Consider the following 20072-nt stretch of genomic DNA (forward strand, 5'->3'; position numbering starts at 1 on the left):
GATCAACCATATCATCCACCAGGATACAGAGAGAGTAGCCAGGAGTGATTGCTGCAATTACTCTTCAGTGACTTTCATCAATTGACCCCCAGCTGTTTCTGAAAGGGAAAATGTTATACTACAAATACAGTAGCCAGACAGCTATCTAATTGTTCTTACTTAAAAAGCCGTGTAGGACTTTGTATTGCACAAGGACTACTTAATCCCTGCCTTTAATGAACTATTCACCAACCAACGTTGATCTAACACTAGGGACCAATTATCTCTTGCATGCAGAGAGGGGACTAGAGACTAGTGTATTACCTTATTCGGGTGCACCTGAAAATAGTTTGGTAATGTTGCTAGGGTCAAACCATTGCACAGGAATGTGATATTGTATGCCCATTCATGTTTAACCCATTGCTTCCATAGGTGGGTCGAGTATCCTGCGTTCCTGTTTAATAAATAGAACTCGGACCAGGGTGTATTTCATTCTCAGAGAAGTGTCCATTGTATTGTTTTGAAATGTATTAATGTTTTGTATTGCATCTTATTGTTGCTATTTGCTGATCCTTTATATTCAATTGCCTTGTTTGAGGAATTGTGAATAAATTTGCTTGATATTTAAAAGTGAGTCGATTCCTGGAGGATTAGAGCTTTAATGCAATCAAACAGAACTGCCAAACAAATCGGTAAGCAAACTGACTGAAGGAAACCTCATCATACTACTCAACTTCAGTCCTAACATCCTAAGTGTTTATTACAAGTACGTCAGTAGCTGGGCTGCCCCCAGCCCTCTTCCTGCACTGAATGCATGTGGCATCCATTCCTCTTCTCCGGGGCCATGCGGCGGTGGAGGTGCCCAACCTCCCGACCGCCTGCGGGACACTTTGCCCCGCGGGTGGAACAGCAGGCCTGAAAAATGGGACCATCCCGCTGAAATTGGGATGGTCCTCTATGGGGTGGGGCCCCTGTTCGACTACACTGGTCGAACGTGCCTTGAGCCGGCCATGTGTATGTGCATATAAAATATGTGTATATATTTATTTATAAGTATGTGTATAAAACAGTAAACCTGCCTAACGTCTCTCTGCTGACACCGCTGGTACATGGAGCGGAGAAACGCGTAAGGGTCTCAAGACTTGCCAAACTGATGACCTATTAAGGAGTCGGAAGTGCGGTGGATATTGCTGCTATACACTTTCTGAAGTCGGCAGCTATTTACAAACATCAGCGGCTTCCAGCATTCAGCCTTTATTCTCCAACGCAGGCGAGCCGTGTGCTTGTTTGGGATTCACAGATGTCTGTTTGTTCCCTTTGAGCCAGCCGGTGCTAAGGTACTTTTTGTCACGACCCTGTCTAGTTGTCACCTTTTTGCCTTGAGACTTACCCCTGTCGGCTGTCCCATGGATCTGTGTTTGTAGTTCTCCTGGGGGATCTGCTCTGACTTCTCTATGCATTCCTGTCACAGTAATTACTGCACCTGGTCTCGCCTGTCTGTGAGCACTGCTAGCCCTGATTGGAGTCACAGGTGTGGTTCTGATTCTCAGAGCTGCAGAGATGAATACTCCCTCTGCATGTTGTGCCTTCCACCACTCAGAATGCTACTTCCAGACCACCTGTCCATATCCACCAATTGCTACCAGAACCAGGGTATATGTTTCCTCCCCTGATAGCATTCTGGGCCTGAACATCTTGTCTTCCCGTGGTGTATGGTTCATGCTGTTTCTGCATTCAAGTATATCCCTGAAACCTGTTACAGCTGTACCTGGCAATCCAGTAAATCTGCTGGCAGCAACCCCCGGTGCTTCCAGAAAACCTGCTACAGCTAAACCTGGCAATCCAGTAAATCTGCTGACAGCAACCCCTGGTGCATCCCGAAAACCTGCTACAGTAATACCTGGCATCCAGTCGTCCTGTTACAGCAATACCTGGCCTGTGCTCTGCTGCTAGTCCTACTCCTGGTTGGTCCCTGGCACTCTGTAAACCTGCATCGTGTCACCCTGCCTTGCTTACTGCTGTGGATCAACTCCTGCTCCTTTTACCTACCTACTCCCTCCCTGAACCTAAAATTCCCAAACCTACCCATTCCTTCCTGAAACCTGTTATTCCCAATTATCCTATCCAGCCTGCACCTGAGTTCCAACCTTGTCACAGCATTTCCGGATCACCCTGTTTAACCCTCATCTCAGCATTACCTGATTTCCCTTCAGCCATTGTCACGTTATACCAGTTCAGTCCACATTGTTCCAGTCCAGAGTCAAGTTCCAGCTACCAGCGTCTACCCACGGCTACCCGGCCGCTCCACGTAGCCACCCAGATACCAGCGTCCACCCACGGCTATCCTGCCGCTCCACGTAGCTACCCAGATACCAGCGTTTACCCACGGCTATCCAGCCGCTCCACGTAGCCACCCAGCTACCAACGTCTACCCACGGCTTCCCAAGCCACAACAAGTAGCTTCCACGCTACCATCCATCTGCAAGCCCATCTACTAGTAACCCGACCAGCTCAGTCAGCCTACCTGTCGGTCCCAGTCCGGACCCTCCAAGTTCCTTCTGGTCACATTCCAACGTCTCAAGTTTCCAGTTCCAGTTACTCATCACCAAAGGCAGTTCTCACTGCTACCCACTTCTTATAATAAAAGAGCTATTCATCTACATCATCTGTGGTTCCAGTCATGCCGGCCTCCGTTGAAACCCGATCACCACCTGAGACAGGTAACTCGCAGACACCAATTGTGACACTTTTTGCTCAGCTGATATTTGCAAATCGTTGTCTGCTGCTCCACACATTCACATGGAATCAACCCAGTAAGATCTGGAGTATTTAGCATCTGACTTATGCTCTATTAGACCATATGCTTGGACTGTGAGGCCTGCAGACATATCATCTTGTGAAACTTAATAGCGAAAAAGGAATGACTTAAAGTGAATACTGCTTTAAATCAGCTCCAGCACTTACTAAACCTGACTCAATTTACCATTATAACTCTACTCCATGATTTATGTACATGATTTTTTATTCTTTGATGTTCATTGGGAGATACCTACTGCAGAGGTGATCTCCTTTACGGGATAAATATAAATTTTTTCTGAACTAGCTATATTATTCATCAGTTTGATGTTTATTATATGTGTGTTTATGTGTGTTATGATGCTTTATTTATTAAATAGATTTTTATATTTCTATGTGTAGCGCTCCTTGTTTATCACTTGTATTTCCATTCTATTAGGGGTATACAATATGGAGCGAAAAGTCTTTTTTTGCGAAATATTTCGCAAAAAAATGACGTAATTTTCAGTGGTTTTGGTTTTACACTGTATTCAATTTCAAAGACTTTTCGCAGGTTCGAAAAGTCTTTGAAAAAAAACGGGGATAGCTTTTCACCACTGAATAAGTGGTGAAAAAAAGTGCAGAATTGGGGTTTAGGGGTGCAGGCTTAAAAAAAATAGCCTGCACCCCTGGGAATGACATTTTAAAAATAACTGTGTCAAAAAAAGTTTTAAAAAAAATAGGGACACCCCAAAAAATGAATTTAAAAATTGGGGTGAAAAAAAAAAATGGGAAAAAAGTGTTTAAAAATAGGGAAATAGGTTCAGGGCTATTCTGCAAATATGCGGCAGGTGTATTCTAGAATAGGCTATTAGCGGCAGGTGCATAGTTGCAGAATTCTTTAAAACTTACTTTAGGGACATAAAAATATGCTAGTACCCATTTTCAAGTACCCCAAATTTGATGGGACCACTTAAAAAAACGAAAAAAATAACCTAAGTGCTCTTCTGCAACACTTCTTCAATGTCGGGAAAAAACACCTGCTGCGGCTATTTAAATCCCCGACTTTTGCAGGCTAAAACAGGGGTACCCATAGTGATCCCCCATGTTTTCACAACTTTAGGGGGGTCCTACAATTTATTCAAGGAAAAATTTGTTTTTCTACGCAGATCCCACTTCGCAGTTTCCCGTTTTCGTAGCTTTTATATTGAATACTGGGATAAAGCGGGCGCACGCCCTATACTTTATCCCAGGAAAATCTCCGATGTGGAGCGAAAAGTCCAGCACGGACTTTTCGCTCCCATATTGAATACCCCTCCATGTGTCTCATTTGAGCTATTATTACATGATCATATGGTAGTGAATTATTTCCAAACTATTCAATGTTACATGTTTAGTGGGATAGATAGATCTTACCGCTGTAAGGAGCTGCTTTTATGTTATAATTAAGGTGATTAGGTTAGTAATTTTTTTTCTGCGCCTGAATTGTATATGGTTACATATACTAGTTTATTTCAAGCCACCTAACTGTCTGTTCTTCTGCTGTTTAGTGATATATCAGGACAGAAGACTACAAGGATAGACTAGGTTTTGTCATAACACCGTAAGAGAATATGACAGCCTGTGATAAGAGGTTACAACAGGTCAGAGATGCCATTGCAGCAGCTCACAAAGACTGCTCCGCTACTGAAAAACTACAGTACTATGACCAATGGTCAACTCACTATGAAGAGGTAATAAATATGTGTTATATTTATTTGTTGGAGACTAACCCCTTTGGTTGTGAAACCTGTTTCTTAAGGTCTTTAATGTACATACAGTATATGTTGATATTTATATTTAGACCTTTAATATGTTAAAGATTCTAATAATTTAGGTTTTGGGGGCCTATTTATAAAACAAATTTCTCTAAATACCCTAAAAACTGACATTATCACCGTTATTTATGGCGATGGAGGAACAAGTTTCATTGACAATTTATCTTGCTCTTAATGCTGGGACAGCTGCTCCGATACACAACTGTTCTGGCAAATCTTGAAATCTTGACTCTTGCTGCTAAATGATAGTTGCAAAAGTTTTCATTGCAGGAGCAAAAGTATGTGGAGCATGATAAATAGCACAATCGTAAATTCCCCTTGCAGTGTATAGGGACAGTATGTATAGGGACAGTAGTGTACTCCGATTCTGTCGTTAATGCAGGAGATATATACCGAAATAATCATAAGCAGGAAAGAGAGGTTTGATAAATATCCCCCTTGATCTGTTATGTTCCCATTATATTGTGTGGAGCCTCATTTTTTTATGACGTAGTTCATATATAACTTAATGTAAAGGCTATATAGTCAAAGAGCAGTATAGTGCTGAAAATGACTGAGTGCAGATGTTGGGGCAAACATGCACCCACAGAAGCAACCGCTTTCAAGGGGGCAAATTCAATTAGCGGTGGGTTGAGTCACAATGAGGTGCGAGCAGGAGTGAATGTTCACTACAATCTAGGGGCTGCTCGTGGGATGATCGTGAGTCTGTAATTGTGAATAGCTCTGGGCACCTTACCCTTGTCATTGTCATGCTGTAGGACAGCGGTGCTCAGCCGTTTTTGGTCACCTCTCACATTGTTAAACAAGCTGTCTCTGGATGCAAAGTGATGATGTACCAGCAGAGGGCGGTCACATCACATGGGAAGCAAGCTATGCCCCTCCCCTGTAACATGTTTGGCTTCCATTACCTCTGAGATGGCAACATGGCAAGAAAATGTGATATGTGTTTTGAGTACTGATTTATTTATTTTTAATGTTCTTTTGTGTTTAAGGATGTCTCGGTATTGGAATACAAGGCCCCGCATTTGGCTGCGATTTCTTTGGCCACAGTGTGTAAATTAAATTGGGGGTCAAAGCTAGTGCTGGATGTAGCTTGTGGCACTGGACTCGTAGCTGAAGAGGTAATAAGAAAAGTTTTAGGTCGCATGTCAGAGTGGGTCTTTCTCATCCTTCCTATGTGTTCAGCCCGGTGCTGGTTATTGGAGAATAGGTGGAACCACCCAACATTTTTCCCCCCTATTTTCCATTACCAGTCCAGGCTGAGAGGTTCGGGGCTGGTAATCTTTCACAGACACTTGTGCCTAGATGTCCGTGAAATTACATTTTGAGATCTGAACTTGGCGGGAAGATCTAAACCAAAACCAAACCACGTCCCTAGTTTTATCAATTAAAAGTTGGACCCTGGATCCAGAGACAGGTCACAAGTGTATTATAGAGTCCATACTGTTCTTCGTGTCATCTATTTGTGTCTATCTGTTACTATCCCACAATAATAAGGCTGGTGGCCCATATATTAGCTCTCCCTCCCATCGCGAGAAACCTATAATCAGGCCTGGATGAGCACGACCGGTACTGTAGTTAAAGTCATCACTCTGTGGATGTCTGTGAGGTGGCTACTACAGACAGATCCTACTTTTATTAACATGAATGCTATACTGTTTCTTTTAACATGATGAATTGGCTTTTCATACATTGATTCAAATGAAAAAGGAAAAGAAATTTGCTACCCATGGGCAAACAATTAGGAAAATTACTTTATTAAGAGTTAATTTTTTAACAGAGATCGTCGCTGTTTTATACAGCACATATTGGATCAATGTTTAGTTGACTATAATGTCTCTTAAAGCATTGGTTGGTATATGACTTTTTGTTTCCAGTTGCAGCGCTGTGGATTTAAATTGTTTGATGGTTTGGACGGCAGCGCGGGGATGCTGGAAGTTGCTAAGAACAAGCGACTGTACCAGGAGCTGAAGAAGTGCATGCTGGGACAGGGGGCCTAATTCAGACCCGCTCACGAGCGCTGAGCGCTCGCAAGCGGGTCGATGTTAGCCCAGTGCACATGCGCACGACGGAGGCGGCTCCGTTGTGCGCATGCGCGAGACCTGGATAGCGACGGCAAGCCGTCGCTATGGGTCTCGCTACAAAGGGGGCGTGCTGTCGATGGTGAGTGGCAGCACGCCACCTTTGGTGGGCGTGCCGGGGGCGTGGCTGGCCAGACGGAGGCGTTCTACCGTCTGGGGCCGGCCCCACTGACATCACAAGTGATGTCAGTGGAAGTGCTTTCGGCTGTGATAGAGCCAAAAGCACTCCAGGGCTTGCGGCAACGAGACCCTACCACAAGGGTCTCGTCACAAGCCCGATGGATTGCGATGGTCTTGACCATCGCGACCATCTTTTTGGCCGCTCGCTATAGATGTGGGTGGTCACCCACAGCTATGCGAGCAGCCAGGAGGCCGCTCTAAAATTCAGAGGGATGGCCCTGATTCAGAGCAAGCGCTCTGTCAGAGCGTCCGGCTCTGAATCAGGGACAGGGTCCGCTACCATCTAACTCTGGTAAAAGAGATCTTACAGTGCTGAGAAATAGTACATTACGGATCGCAGCTGCGATTACGCACGCAGATCCACTGCGAAAATATGCTAATGTTTGCAATCGCCATGCCGTCGCAGCCTAACATAAGGACACCCACTACCCCTTACTCACATCCGTAATACTTAGCAAAACAGCTAAACCATCGGTAACATCGAGTACCATCGTTGTCTCAAGCACAATTGCACAAGGTCAGACCTTACTCAGAAATTGCTAACCTCATTGCACACAGTGGGAGCTCAAGCTGCATACACCCTCGCAATGGCTAATTTATGCATGCCCCTGTTATGGAATTCAAACACACTGACACACCTGCGTTTCGCCGACCCCCCTATCCCCCTTCGCCACCCCCAAATGGTCACTTCCTGTCAATCACTCTGCGATGGGTCTGCGTAGTGTCTGCGATTGCATTGAGACCTTCACGCACTGCGATACATACGCATGTGTAGAACGCAGGTGCAATCGGCCATCTGCGTGCGTAATCGCAGTTGTGATCGGTAATGAAACAGGCCCCATGAGCGGACGACGTTACCTATCAAGAAATTATTTTTGTGCCCCATTTATTACAATTCTCTTGCTGAGACAGGGACCCAGCTTGAAAAGTACCCGAAGATCTCTCTGTGTGAAAAAAAGACGTTAGCATAGCCTATAGGCCACAATGGCTTACCCCATCTTAAGATGAGGTCAGCCATCTGGACCAATATTGGAAAGGTTAGGCTTTCGGACCTTCAGAAATTGGGCATTTTTTGGCGCATTGACTACAGTATTTACTTTAATAAATAGGCCCCTTAATGTGATATTGGAGTAACTGGATGATACACATTATACCTAACCTTACACCTTGCCTGTCTTCCAGACAAATATGATGCGGTTATTATAGTATTAACTATGAGTGTTGGAAATGTAGCTGTATCTGTGGTTCCTGAATTGCTGCGTGTCACCAAACCAGGTGAGCGAAACTAGAGATGTGCACTGACCCTCGTGTTTTGGTTTTGGATCTGAATTTCCCCTGGTTTTGGATTTGGATTGGTTTTACCAAAACCTCACCTCCGTGTTTTGGTTTTGGATCTGGATTTTTTCTTAAAAAATCATAAAAACAGCTAAAATCACATAAAATGGGCCTGTTTTTGTTCCTACAGTATTATTAACCTCAATATCATTTATTTCCACTCATTTCCAGACAATTTTGACCACCTCACAGCTCACTATAATGTTTTCTTACAGTTTAGGCCCAAAATTTGCACCAAGCTAGCTGGCTGACTAAGCTATGCAGCAGCAGTGGGCGGCACAAAAACATGGCAGTTCAACTGCCAACATGGCACATGAGGAAACAAATGTTTTTATTATTCAGGAGAGGCCTGAGGGAGTTGGAGTATGCATGTAGTTGAAGGCAGGGACAGGAAGGGTTTAGTAGTAAATTTTATTTAATTGTTTTATTCTAAATATAAATTTATGAGGGAGAAGGGGAGGGGAGGAGGCATTTACAAAAAAATGTACTCATTCACAGCAGTCTTTGCCCCAGAAGTATACTTGAGGGTCATGCCTGCTGCTGGGAGTGGATTTTCTCATCCCAGAAGGGGACCAGGAAGACTTCTAGTAGAGTTTTCCACATGAAAAAGCATTTCCCAACCTGTTCAGGGACATTAAAAAAACATAGTTAGTTACTGTGTTCCAAACTGCCACTTAACCAGCTGATAAGGGGTGTTTTTTTTCCTTCTTTCTTGTTGTACACACAGGCCATTGCCAGCTCGTTTAATCCCAATATATCTGAAGCAAATTATTCTATTTTTCATATAATAACTATCAGGTTATACGCAACATAAATATATGAACTTCGCAAAGTGTTAACCAGAATTATATACCTTTTAAATCATTTGGATAATTTCCTTTCATAAAGATAACGATGCACACAAAATGTTATAAGTAAAATGTTTTATATTCTTCCAATCAATCTTCATAAAATCAATGCTTGTTAAAATACAATATAGACGAGAGAGAGAGAGATAGGAAATGGCTGCTGTGTGGGGGTTGTTGGGACCCTTTGTCCTATTGTTCAAACTGCATGGTCTCTGAACACAAACTCCATTTTGAATATCACAAAAACCCTCATTGAAATCTCCCATAATGCCATAGTTAATTAAATATGCAAGCTGAATATCATATGCCAACACATCAGGCAAACACTGCACCATTTAATATTCCAACATGTACAACACAAGCTGATTCCAATATACAACAATACCATCCTACAACAGACCTCATCCAGTACCCACTAGACATGGGGAGGGGGAAGGGCCGAAGCACATGTTTTTACTTTGTTTGCAAGCCTCATGATCCCTAGGAAAACTGCATTTTGAAAACTCACATAATGTTGTATATCCATTAATGATCATAATTATAATATCTATAACAACCTATTTGTACTATACAACACCAAAACTGGGTAGAATTATAACTATGATCACAAGACTAGGAATTCACAACTTCCATTGAATCAAGCACATGATTCAATGGGGAAACATGGAGCACATGGAATTTCCTTTGTTCACACCACATGGAGGTAGCCATCTTTAAATCCCCAAACTATGATAATATATAACTTCACAATACTATCACAATATGGCTAGCAATCCACAACTCCCATGGAATCACAACCACTAGCTGAATTCAACCTGAAATATTAGTTACGGGTTCCTTCATCACCAGCTGCTATCAAACAATTATATACCTACAGATTGCAATATTTTACCCAATTTCCATCTTAATCTTAACTACACAATGATACAGTCAGACCACAAGAATACAACACACATTAAACCTATCTCTCTCAGACTATGCTATTGTTAAAGCACATGGTGGATCATATGAACGAACTACAGTCTCCATTAAACACATGTGAATATACAAAGACTATACCATATCATCCACTGTATGCTAACACAGACTTATGAATTCCCTTACCAAACTACAAACTTTTACATATTGTCTACTACAGATTGAGACAAACTTGCTATAAATCCACTAACCATTCAAGGCATATTCAAAGCAGTACAGCTTGATAACCTGACCGTTAACAAAGATTCCACTATGAACCACAATATTAATCACTACAAACTATATATATATATAAGCTATAAACAGATTAAATCAAACTAGTTACAAATACCCATATAGGCTAACCACTGTACAGTTTACTTAGCCATTTCCAGGTGTATTTAGATCCATCTTGGCAGTCTTCTGGGGAGAAGTCTGCTGTCCTGTGTCTCCTTGCAAGAATGTGTGTTTCTACAAGTGTGTGTCTGCATCTGTGTGAGATCCTTCCTGTGTCTCTGTAGAGTGTTTGTGTGAATGTCCTCCTCCTTTTCCTCACCTGTGGGGTGTAGTCAGAAAGGGAATATCCTATTGGTCAACTGGAACTACTATTCACTTTAAACTTGGGCTATTGTTCTAAGCTTTCCTGTGTGAGGCTAGCTATCTGTGAACACTGGCTATATGTAAACAAATGCTAATTAGATTGTAGTATCATTTAGCCATCCCTATTGATATGCTGGAATAACCAGTTCTGTGTAAACTTGTATTGGGACCTGACTCTCTCTGGAATATATGAATGACACATATATATTTGATTCTAATTGTATAAGGAATTATTATTATTGATTTTATTATACACACTGTAACATTTCCCCCTTTTGTGAGTTCAATGACATCTGACAGTTGAACTGACATAAGCTTGTGTATGTGTTATGTGTATGTTCGTTGATCGTACAGGTGGTGAGAAGAGAGAGAATTCAGTTTGGAGAGAATCATAACAATGTAATTTTCACAGTTCAAAATAAAAGGTAATGAAAGGGCGGAGAAGTAACGGTCCCCTCCTGCTTCGCATATGTAGATGGAAAAAACCTTGTTTGAGTGTATGTAAGGATAAAAAATCTTTCATATTTGAACCAAACCCTTTCCTAATTTTTATTAACATTTGGGATCAAAAGCCTATAGTTGTCATCTTCGCCACATGGGATGAGGGCGCACTTCTGGCGTGTTGTCATCTTGGACATCTGCTTTGGATGATGCATATCCTGGTCCTTCCGATCTGTTCCATCTGATCATCTTCCGATCTGTGTTCCATCTGATCATCTTCCGTTCGATCATCTTAGGGTTTGTGTAGTCATCTGTCAGGAATATCGTCTGTCTGCAGCTGGGCCTTGTCAGCATCTAAATAAGAAATTGAGAGATATCAGTACTTTTGAATGTCTCCATCTTTCCTACCAAATCTGATGTCTTGTCTTCCATCCGATCTGTCTGCAGTCTTCAGATATCCTGCTGTTGACTTGATTTGCCTACATGGATGAAAAACAGATTCTCCGTGCATTAGCGGTCCCTCCCCACCCACTGTGATAGTTTAGAATTTTGTCTGCTCCATATTGGAGTTTCCAAAAATCACATATCATTAACATTGACGAGTGTTACAGACTCAACTTTACATCGTTTTCTCCACTAGGTGGCATTCAAGATCTTACAATGCCTTTGTTTTTCTCATTTTCTATGAAAATCTCCAAAAAAATATCCCTAATCTGGGAAATTCTAAATTTCCAACCTTCAAATACCCATATAACACCCCCCCTTTTCTCCTGACAATAATCTGTGTATTAATTGTTGAGGAGAATCAGGGAAGTCTTGGGCCATTTGATCTACTTTAACCTGCATTCCGATGTTCCGATAAAATAGAAAGAAATGTTAGTATACATAATACTGGCATGTCAATATGTAACTAATTCCTATCTATTCTAAACATACAAACTGTTAACAGATATACCCAATTCATTTATTAGTAACAGAAAATCATCCTGTGGAACCTGTTTAAATAAAAGACCATTTTAAAACAACCTTAAATGTAATTTTTTTTCATTAAAAACCCTTAGCAGTTCCAGGCATTACCACCTCTGCTGGGAAATGTATGTGTATTTCCCCTTCTACTACTTCTACTCCTAGGACCTGTAAGTGTCTCTACTGGTCACAAGAGGTAAAACATCAAAATTACAACAGGTGTTTTGGAAAAAACCACTTACATTCTGCTGAGTTATTGTCACTGCAACAATTTAAAACAGTATGATCATATCCATATTTTTATGATCTATGGCAATCCCCCTGTTCTGGTGAATGAAACCTCCTCCATTGGGTTATCCATAATACCTACACCACAATTTAACTAGATTTTACAGGGATTTATAAACACAAAAATATCACGTTTGTGCCTGTTACTATCAATCACTTGAGATCTCTAAGTACTATTCCTTATGAACTGTTACCAATTACAACAGTTCCGATGTCATTTACCACATACGTCACTTCATGAGAAATACACAGTATTTTCAGCTATTAATATTTCCAAGATCCTACAAAAAAGACCTTGTCCACCCATCTTCCAATTCCTATGAATTTGGTCAGGGATTGCAATACTTATTAACACTAGGGGATTTTTGAATCCTTTACTCCGATATACATCTTTATACCATTATACTTTACCTGTATACATCTGGGATTTAAAATGAGCAGGATTTTATACCATCTGTCTGTTTTTAACCCATATTATACCATATACAGTCTTAAGAACAATTGCATATACCATAAACATTGGTATAAGCATAAAAGTTAAATCCGTTATCATCTGTAATCAGTATCATAAGGACGTCTCCTTATTTACTGCAGTAACGACAAATCTAGATTTCTTTATTTCTGCTTTTCATATGATATCCCTACTTCTAAGGAACATCCCATGTCCAACGCTCTGAGTATTACGCATATCACATTGTTCATCAATATTTATAATGTTACATATATCGCTGTCTAAAAATCATATTTCCTGCAGTCATATATAATTACCACATGACCTGTTTACCTAAAGGGAAACAATTATTTAGACAGCCTAACATCTGTGGCATTTTAAATTAAATTATCCATTTTTACCTTTATTAAAGACTTCGCTGACCTGCGATTCAGTCTTTTTAAACTCCATTCTGCTTACCAATATATATAGAACGATTATTACAGGACTCATTGCAAACCTGCTATATGATCCAATTAATCATACCCTGCTTAGCAATACATCACCTGATTCTAAGCTTCACACTAGTGTCACCTATATATATATCTGTCACAGAACTAAATAAATCGGTTAAACACAAATACCTCCCTTTGCAAGTTCCTTAATCTATTTATGGAAATCCATATCTATCTGAGTTATGACTAGTATACAGGGTCAGACTGGACCATAGGGGTACAGAAAACCTCCGGTGATCCCCATTGTTCCAGTCTGACACTGCTGGTGTATTACTTTTTCCTGTCTGTAATGGTGGAAATGAAGTCCTCAATCCTTACAAGATTGGAGAATTTATCTTACAGATCTGAGATCACCCAGCGAGAGTAGCTAATTCACGCCATTAACAGGTTCTCAGTGCGCGCTTCTCTGCTCAAAATTCTTACCGCGTCGCCAAAATGCAGTACCCGCTCAGACAACTATTAAAGACCTGCTTCTGTAGGAAGTAATGGTTAGAATTAAAACAACAGAATGCCTTACATCATAGGCAATAATTGCTTTACCGTTATTATGGAACACGTCAAAAATATCCATGACATCTCAGATATTCATAAGCATCTTAAATCTCTTTGAACCTTGCTAACCTTTCCATAAAGTATTCTTACGTATCCTGTCCTATGCCACCAGACCCCAGACACCGGGTCGTCATCGCTTAGGCTCTATGCATGTATAGCGACCAAAGCTTCATGTGAGCTAAACATGCAAGCTTTCACAGGGCTAATACCACCCTTATATTCCTTGACAAAACACATCAAGTCCCTGATTATCTTAAACAATGTATTATGCATATTACGCAAACCTTCAAATCAAATCATACTCAGTTATAACTGCAAGATTATATGTGGTTTACATGCGATCTAATACACAGATAATACAGTATAACACACCACATGTTATAACTTACTCAGAAGTGAATTTCTTAACCTAAAATAAATCTATAAACTGTTGTATTGCAAGGATTTTTCAGACATGCTAACTACACACAGGTGAGTACATACAAACTCCACACATAAATCATGTGTACAGCACAAATTTCTGTTATGCAGCCACGTGTGTGTTCAGTAATGCCATATTACACAGATCCCTGTTTTCCAAGATTGTGTGTATACCCCCCCTTTTGTTCACAATCAGACATTGAGAACAACAGAAGGTAATGATTGCAAATCATAATTCACATTGGTGCTGAACTCTAGCTCCTGTATAAATCATGATTATTCTACCAAACATCATAAAATTTGCCAATTGTAATGTTTGTGACATTCTCAGAACACATGACATTGGAACAATCCTGCAATACATTGCAGTGCAATAGGTAAAATAATTTTACCATCACTAAGATGAATTTCCAATTTACATCCATTTGCTTCAAATATATGAAACATTTGTGTTTTCTGCGATTAATTATGAATTCTCCAGTACTTTAAAACATGCACTGTACCTGTGCCAATGTGTAATGTGTGACCTTAATGCACAAGTTTCACTGCAGATATGCTGCAGGGTGAATAAATGGAGTGATATACTGTGAATGTATGTGTGAGAAGTGTGCATGCGTGTGTGTATGGGGGGGATATATATGATATACTGTATATATATTTTAAGGGATATAAATGTTTTCCTGCACTTCCGGCAGATTAATATCTATAACTAAATTGTGGATTGCAATCTATCAGAGAAAACAATTATTTGTGTATATATTTGCATGTGAGAGTTGTGTGCTTTTGTGTTGCTATGAATGGGGGATGGTGGAGCCTCATGGTAATGCAGCCATGATGTTGTAAAGAAATCTATTGTACCAAATGTAAGTGTGTATTTTTTTGTAGTGTGTTATTGCAGATATGATATATGCAGCACAGAAAGGGTTAATACAGGGTACCTTGAATAACCAGGAGTCACCATTGCTTAGAGCCTGCTGTTCAGTGTAACTTCAGGCCTTGCAATCTTGCAAAATACGCTTGTTGGAAAGAGAAACTGTTACATATCTTGTGCAACCATTCAAAAATGAAAACAAACATACTGTGAGAAGTATAATTAAATCAGGCATCGCTGGATTGCCATACTACAAGTGGCATCCTGTGTACAAACAAAAAAAAAACTAAACTTAACACAAAAAAAATATGTGGGTTCTCTCTGCTTTTTTAATTGTGGGAATTAAAATTGTAAATCCAATGATGATTTCCACAATTTTAAAAACAGACCGGGTCGGGCGCCATTGATAATTTCCACAATTTTAAAAGCAGACGTGTTCGGGCGCCATTGATAAGGGATATTGAGGGGTAAATTTAATTTACTAAAGTCAGAGTTTTTAGAAGTGCATTTTAGAAGTGATGTTGCCCATAACAACCAATGATTCTACTTAACATTACTAGTTTCTAGAAGATAATAGCTAGAATCTGATTACTTTCTAAAGGCAAGCAACATCACTTCTAAAAGTCACTTCTAAAAACTCTCCCTTTAGTAAATTAAATTTACCCCTTAAGGTCTTATGTTGTGTCTTTCTTGAGAATCCTGCACCAACTTCTGCTGCTAGGAGTGATTTTTCATCCCAGAAGGGGACCAGGAAGACTGTTATCCAAAACAATTGACTGTAAAATAATCCTTTGCAAAGCTTCCATTAAACTTTCTATCGTCAGATGATAGATGTGACCCATAAACGTAAACTAAACTTAACTAAAATAAACACACAAGACCAAGTTATGCCATTAAAAAGATAAGTGGTCGGCTTTATTTTGTTACAATAGTAGGTATGGTGGCAGAAGAAAAGATGGTAAACGACCAGCGTCCACTAGTCTTAGGCAAAAGGATATCACAACTAATGAGGGCCAACTATCCTAGACAAGGGCAAGTGTGATCTTAAAACTTGCAAAGTCCAACTATCCCTTTCAAAGCAAGTGATGTGGCCATACCAATGCACCATTCAGCCTGCTCGGTCGAGAGGTGCCGTTGACCCCAATATTATTATCATTTATTACCATTTATATGGCACCACAAGTGTTCCGCAGCGCCTTACAAAGTACATAAACTGTTGACAAGCGACTTACAGAACAATACAATACAGGACCAGGACATGGATAATATATATTACTAAATTAGCGACCATAACACCCAGATAAGCAATAGAGCATAAGCAACCAATTGTTAGGTGCCCTAGTGGTGAATAAGAAGTAGATGAAACTAAAGTAGGGAGAAATACAAGAGGGTAGGGGGCCCTGCTCATAAGAGCTTACATTCTAAAAGGTAGGGGAAGACAAACGGGTTTGACACAGATGGGGTAGATGGGGAGGAAGGAGCATGTAGCATGGAGTTAGAATGATAGCTGGAAGGCTTTGATGAAGTAGTGGGTCTTGAGAGCCCGTTTGCAATCCTTCAAAGAGGTGGAGAGTCTGATGGGGAGTGGGAGAGACTTCCAGAGGTGGGGAGGCGGGAGTGAGAGGAAGTAATCAGTTGGTATGTGAGGCGGCGTGCATTAGTTTGAACAAAGAGAGCGGAGAGGAGAGTGAAGGGAGATCAGATCAGAGATGTTTATGGGAGAAGATTGGGTGAGGGCTTTGTAAGCGAGCGTGAGATCCTTAAATTGGGTTCTAAAAGGGAAGGGGAGCCAGTGGAGGGCTTCTAGGAGAGGGGAGGCAGATGTAGAGCATTTGGAGAGGAAGATAAGCCATGCAGCAGCATTAAGAACAGACTGGAGAGGAGAGAGATGGGATTTGGGGAGGCCAGATAGGAGGAAGTTACAGTAGTCCAATCTGGAGATTACCAGTGAGTGTATGAGGGTTTTAGTAGGATCCTCGGTGAGATAGGGTCTGGTCTTGGAAATATTTTAGAGATTGAAAAAAATTCCTGCACAGGCAGGCCAAAGAGACTATTGTGTGGGGCACTCTTAGTTAATGAATCTATTTTTGTGCCACATATGCAAGTGATTTGTGTACCAACTTCTCATTTTTATATGTACACAATTTAATTGTATGATATCAACTTCTCATCAACTTTTATATGTACACATTTTTATTGTGTGACACTTGAATATAATTTTGATTCAGACTATTCGCAGAGTATTCTGCGTTAATACAAATAATATACCTGAGACAATTTTCTTGCAAATTCTGACTAGAAACAATTAATTGCATTATTTTACAATATTTTGAGCTGACTTACAATCTTTGGTGTCTTATAGTAATTATTAAGATTATTCATCGTAATCCCATGCATAAAAAAGATACTATATATTACCAGTGTTAATTTTGTAGCTGCTATTATACATATATATATATATATCTATATGATAAAATATCTATATGTGAGTCTCTTTTCTTTTCTTTCTCCATATATGGGATAGAGAGATAGCTCATATTACTTTCGCCTAATCTTTCCTGCTATAAATCAAGTTTTTCTCTGTAAAGCAGGGCTTTGCTATTAAAACTAGTGATTTTTCAATCCAAAAAAAAATATATATATATATATATATATTTATTTATTTATTTATTTTTTATATATTTATAGTGGACACATATTTTTCTGGGTGTCTGGCACACTATTATTTTAACAAGTATTATTAAAAGTTTATGTTTTAAATTAACAAACTATTCAATTTCTCTACTATTATAATTCATTAACTAAGAGTGCCCCACACAATAGTCTCTTTGGCCTGCCTATGCAGAAATTTTTTTCAATTGGTTGTTTCTGGCTATTGGGTGCACCACCAACACCATTATCACTGCAAAGGATTTCTTCCAAAGCACATATCATTATGGTTGGTTTATCTATCTATTTATTTTCATAATCATATTTATAATATTTACTTTTTGTTTCTCTGTGCAGAATCTCAGTTCCCACCTTCCCCTCTCCTGTTTCTTATGAATATTTTAGAGATGTAAACGACAGGACTGTGAAAGGTTCTGGATATGTGGTTTGAAGGAGAGGGATAAGTCCAGGATAACTCCAAGAAAGCGCACCTTGGGACTAGATGAGATAGTTATGACATCAATTGATAAAGAAATAGCGGGAACTGAGGTTATGTGGGAGGGTGGGAAGACGATCAGTTCTGTCTTAGACATATTACGTTTAAGAAATCGCTGGGACACCCAGGAAGAGATAGCAGAGACACAGATGGAGATATGTCAGAAGAGAGGGGAAGAGATCATGGGAGGAAAGGTAGATTTGAGTATCATCAGCATAGAGATGATAATGGAGGCCAAAAGAGCTGATGAGTTAACCTAGAGAGGAAGTATAGAGAGAGAATTGGAGAGGTCCAAGAACAGAACCTTGGGGAATGCCTACTGTAAGAGGCTGTGGGGGGAAGAAGAGTCATGAGAGGAAACCGAGAAAGGTCAGTCAGAGAGGTAGAAGGACAGCCAGGAGAGGGCAGTGTCACGTAGACCAAGGGAGTGAAGGATATGCAGCAGGAGAGGGTGGTCCACAGTGTCAAAAGCAGCAGAGAGATCAAGGAGAATGAGCCGAGAGAATTGGCCTTTGGGTTTGGCAGCAAGGAGGTCGTTGCTGACGTTCGTGAGGGCAGTTTCAGTGAAGTGGAGAGAACGGAAGCCGGACTGAAAAGGGTCAAGGAGGGAGTAGGAGGAAAGAAAATTGGTAAGGCGGTTGTAGACAATTCGCTCAAGGAGTTTGGAGGCAAAAGAGAGGAGAGAGATGGGTCGGTAGTTAGAAAGAAGGTTAGGATCAAGGGTAGGTTTTTTAGAATGGGGGAAACAAGGGCATGCTTGAATGCAGAAGGAACAGTGCCTGATGAGAGGGAGAGGTTAATGAGGTGTGCAAGATGGGAGCAGGCAGGAGAGGTAGCGGAGGAGGCGGGAGGGGATAGGATCAAGGGGGGAGGTGGAAGGGGGGGAGGACAGGCTGAGGCCCATGACTTCCTCTCCAGATACAGGGGAGAAGGATGTTAGAGTTGCTAAAGTTGATGGGGAGAGGTGATCTGGGAAAGGAGGACGTGGAGAGCTGGGGGACTGGTTGGATATGATGTCCTGATGTATGGAATTAATTTTAGATGTAAAGTAGGTATCAAAATCAAGGGCAGGGAGCAAGGAGGGGAGACGAGGAGGGGGTGGACGAATGAGGGAGTTGAAAGTGGTGAAGAGACGCTGGGGATTAGAGGACTGAGAAAAGATGAGGATCTTGATTATTTATTTAACACGCCAGAGAAAACTTGAGTATTTTTATTGAGTATTTTTATTGATTGGAAAGTTAGAGACAACTCTGCTTTTTTTTTATGTGTTCGCTTAAGTGGCCTCCTATGTCTGACCACACGTAGTAACATCTCTAATCTGCAGTGCAAGGCTGAGCTAGAAGAAGCCATGTCTGATCTACAGAACAAAGGATTCTGGGAACAAATCTCCGTACTGGAAGTGGAACAGTGGGTGAAAGAGGATATTGATTACATCCCTGGTATCATATACCTTTATAGGAAAGCCGCATCCTCCTCCACTGTTCTTTAACGACGTGGCTGTTTTTTGCTAGTTTGTTAACTGTATTTTCATTTATTAATAAACATGTTTATATAATTTGATGGAGTCCACTTAAATTTAAGACTCTGTGACAGTTAATTAAAACATATTATTTCGGACTGAAGCACCATTCATTTCACATCTGTGTCCTATCATTCATAAATCATCACTTCTTGTATATTCACCATTTGAACCTTTTGCATTATGCTATTCATTTATTACAAAAAGTGACAAAAAAATTATAAGTAACTTTCTCGATCCGTCTATTGCACCCTCAGTGGTAATTGCACAGTTATTTGCAGCATGTAGCTCTCTACCTGCATTAGAGATCCCGTCTCTATGACCCCACTGCGCAGCGAACTCCACTACCGTCA

At 40.5% G+C, this 20072-nt stretch overlaps 1 protein-coding gene across 1 annotated transcript; it reads left to right on the top strand.

Annotated features, from left to right (window-relative positions):
• The first annotated feature begins 4367 nt into the window (after positions 1-4367).
• Positions 4368-19689, top strand: LOC148538504 (methyltransferase-like protein 27). The gene is made up of 6 exons (XM_088454171.1): positions 4368-4487; positions 5564-5692; positions 6449-6565; positions 7103-7124; positions 8015-8111; positions 19479-19689. The coding sequence occupies exons 1-6, from the start codon at positions 4368-4370 to the stop codon at positions 19687-19689; spliced, it is 696 nt and encodes a 231-aa protein (XP_088310297.1).
• Positions 19690-20072: the final 383 nt, after the last annotated feature.

The sequence above is a fragment of the Taudactylus pleione genome, unplaced genomic scaffold, assembly GCF_031769625.1.
Source record: "Taudactylus pleione unplaced genomic scaffold, aTauple2 ptg000040l, whole genome shotgun sequence".
NCBI lineage: Eukaryota > Metazoa > Chordata > Amphibia > Anura > Myobatrachidae > Taudactylus > Taudactylus pleione.

Coding starts and splice junctions, on each gene's coding strand:
- LOC148538504 (XM_088454171.1), top strand. CDS start 4,368: ATGACAGCCTGTGATAAGAGGTTACAACAGGTCAGAGATGCCATTGCA. Junction 6,566..7,102: donor AGTGCATGCTGGGACAGGGG/GCCTAATTCAGA, acceptor AATCAGGGACAG/GGTCCGCTACCATCTAACTC. Junction 7,125..8,014: donor TCCGCTACCATCTAACTCTG/GTAAAAGAGATC, acceptor CCTGTCTTCCAG/ACAAATATGATGCGGTTATT.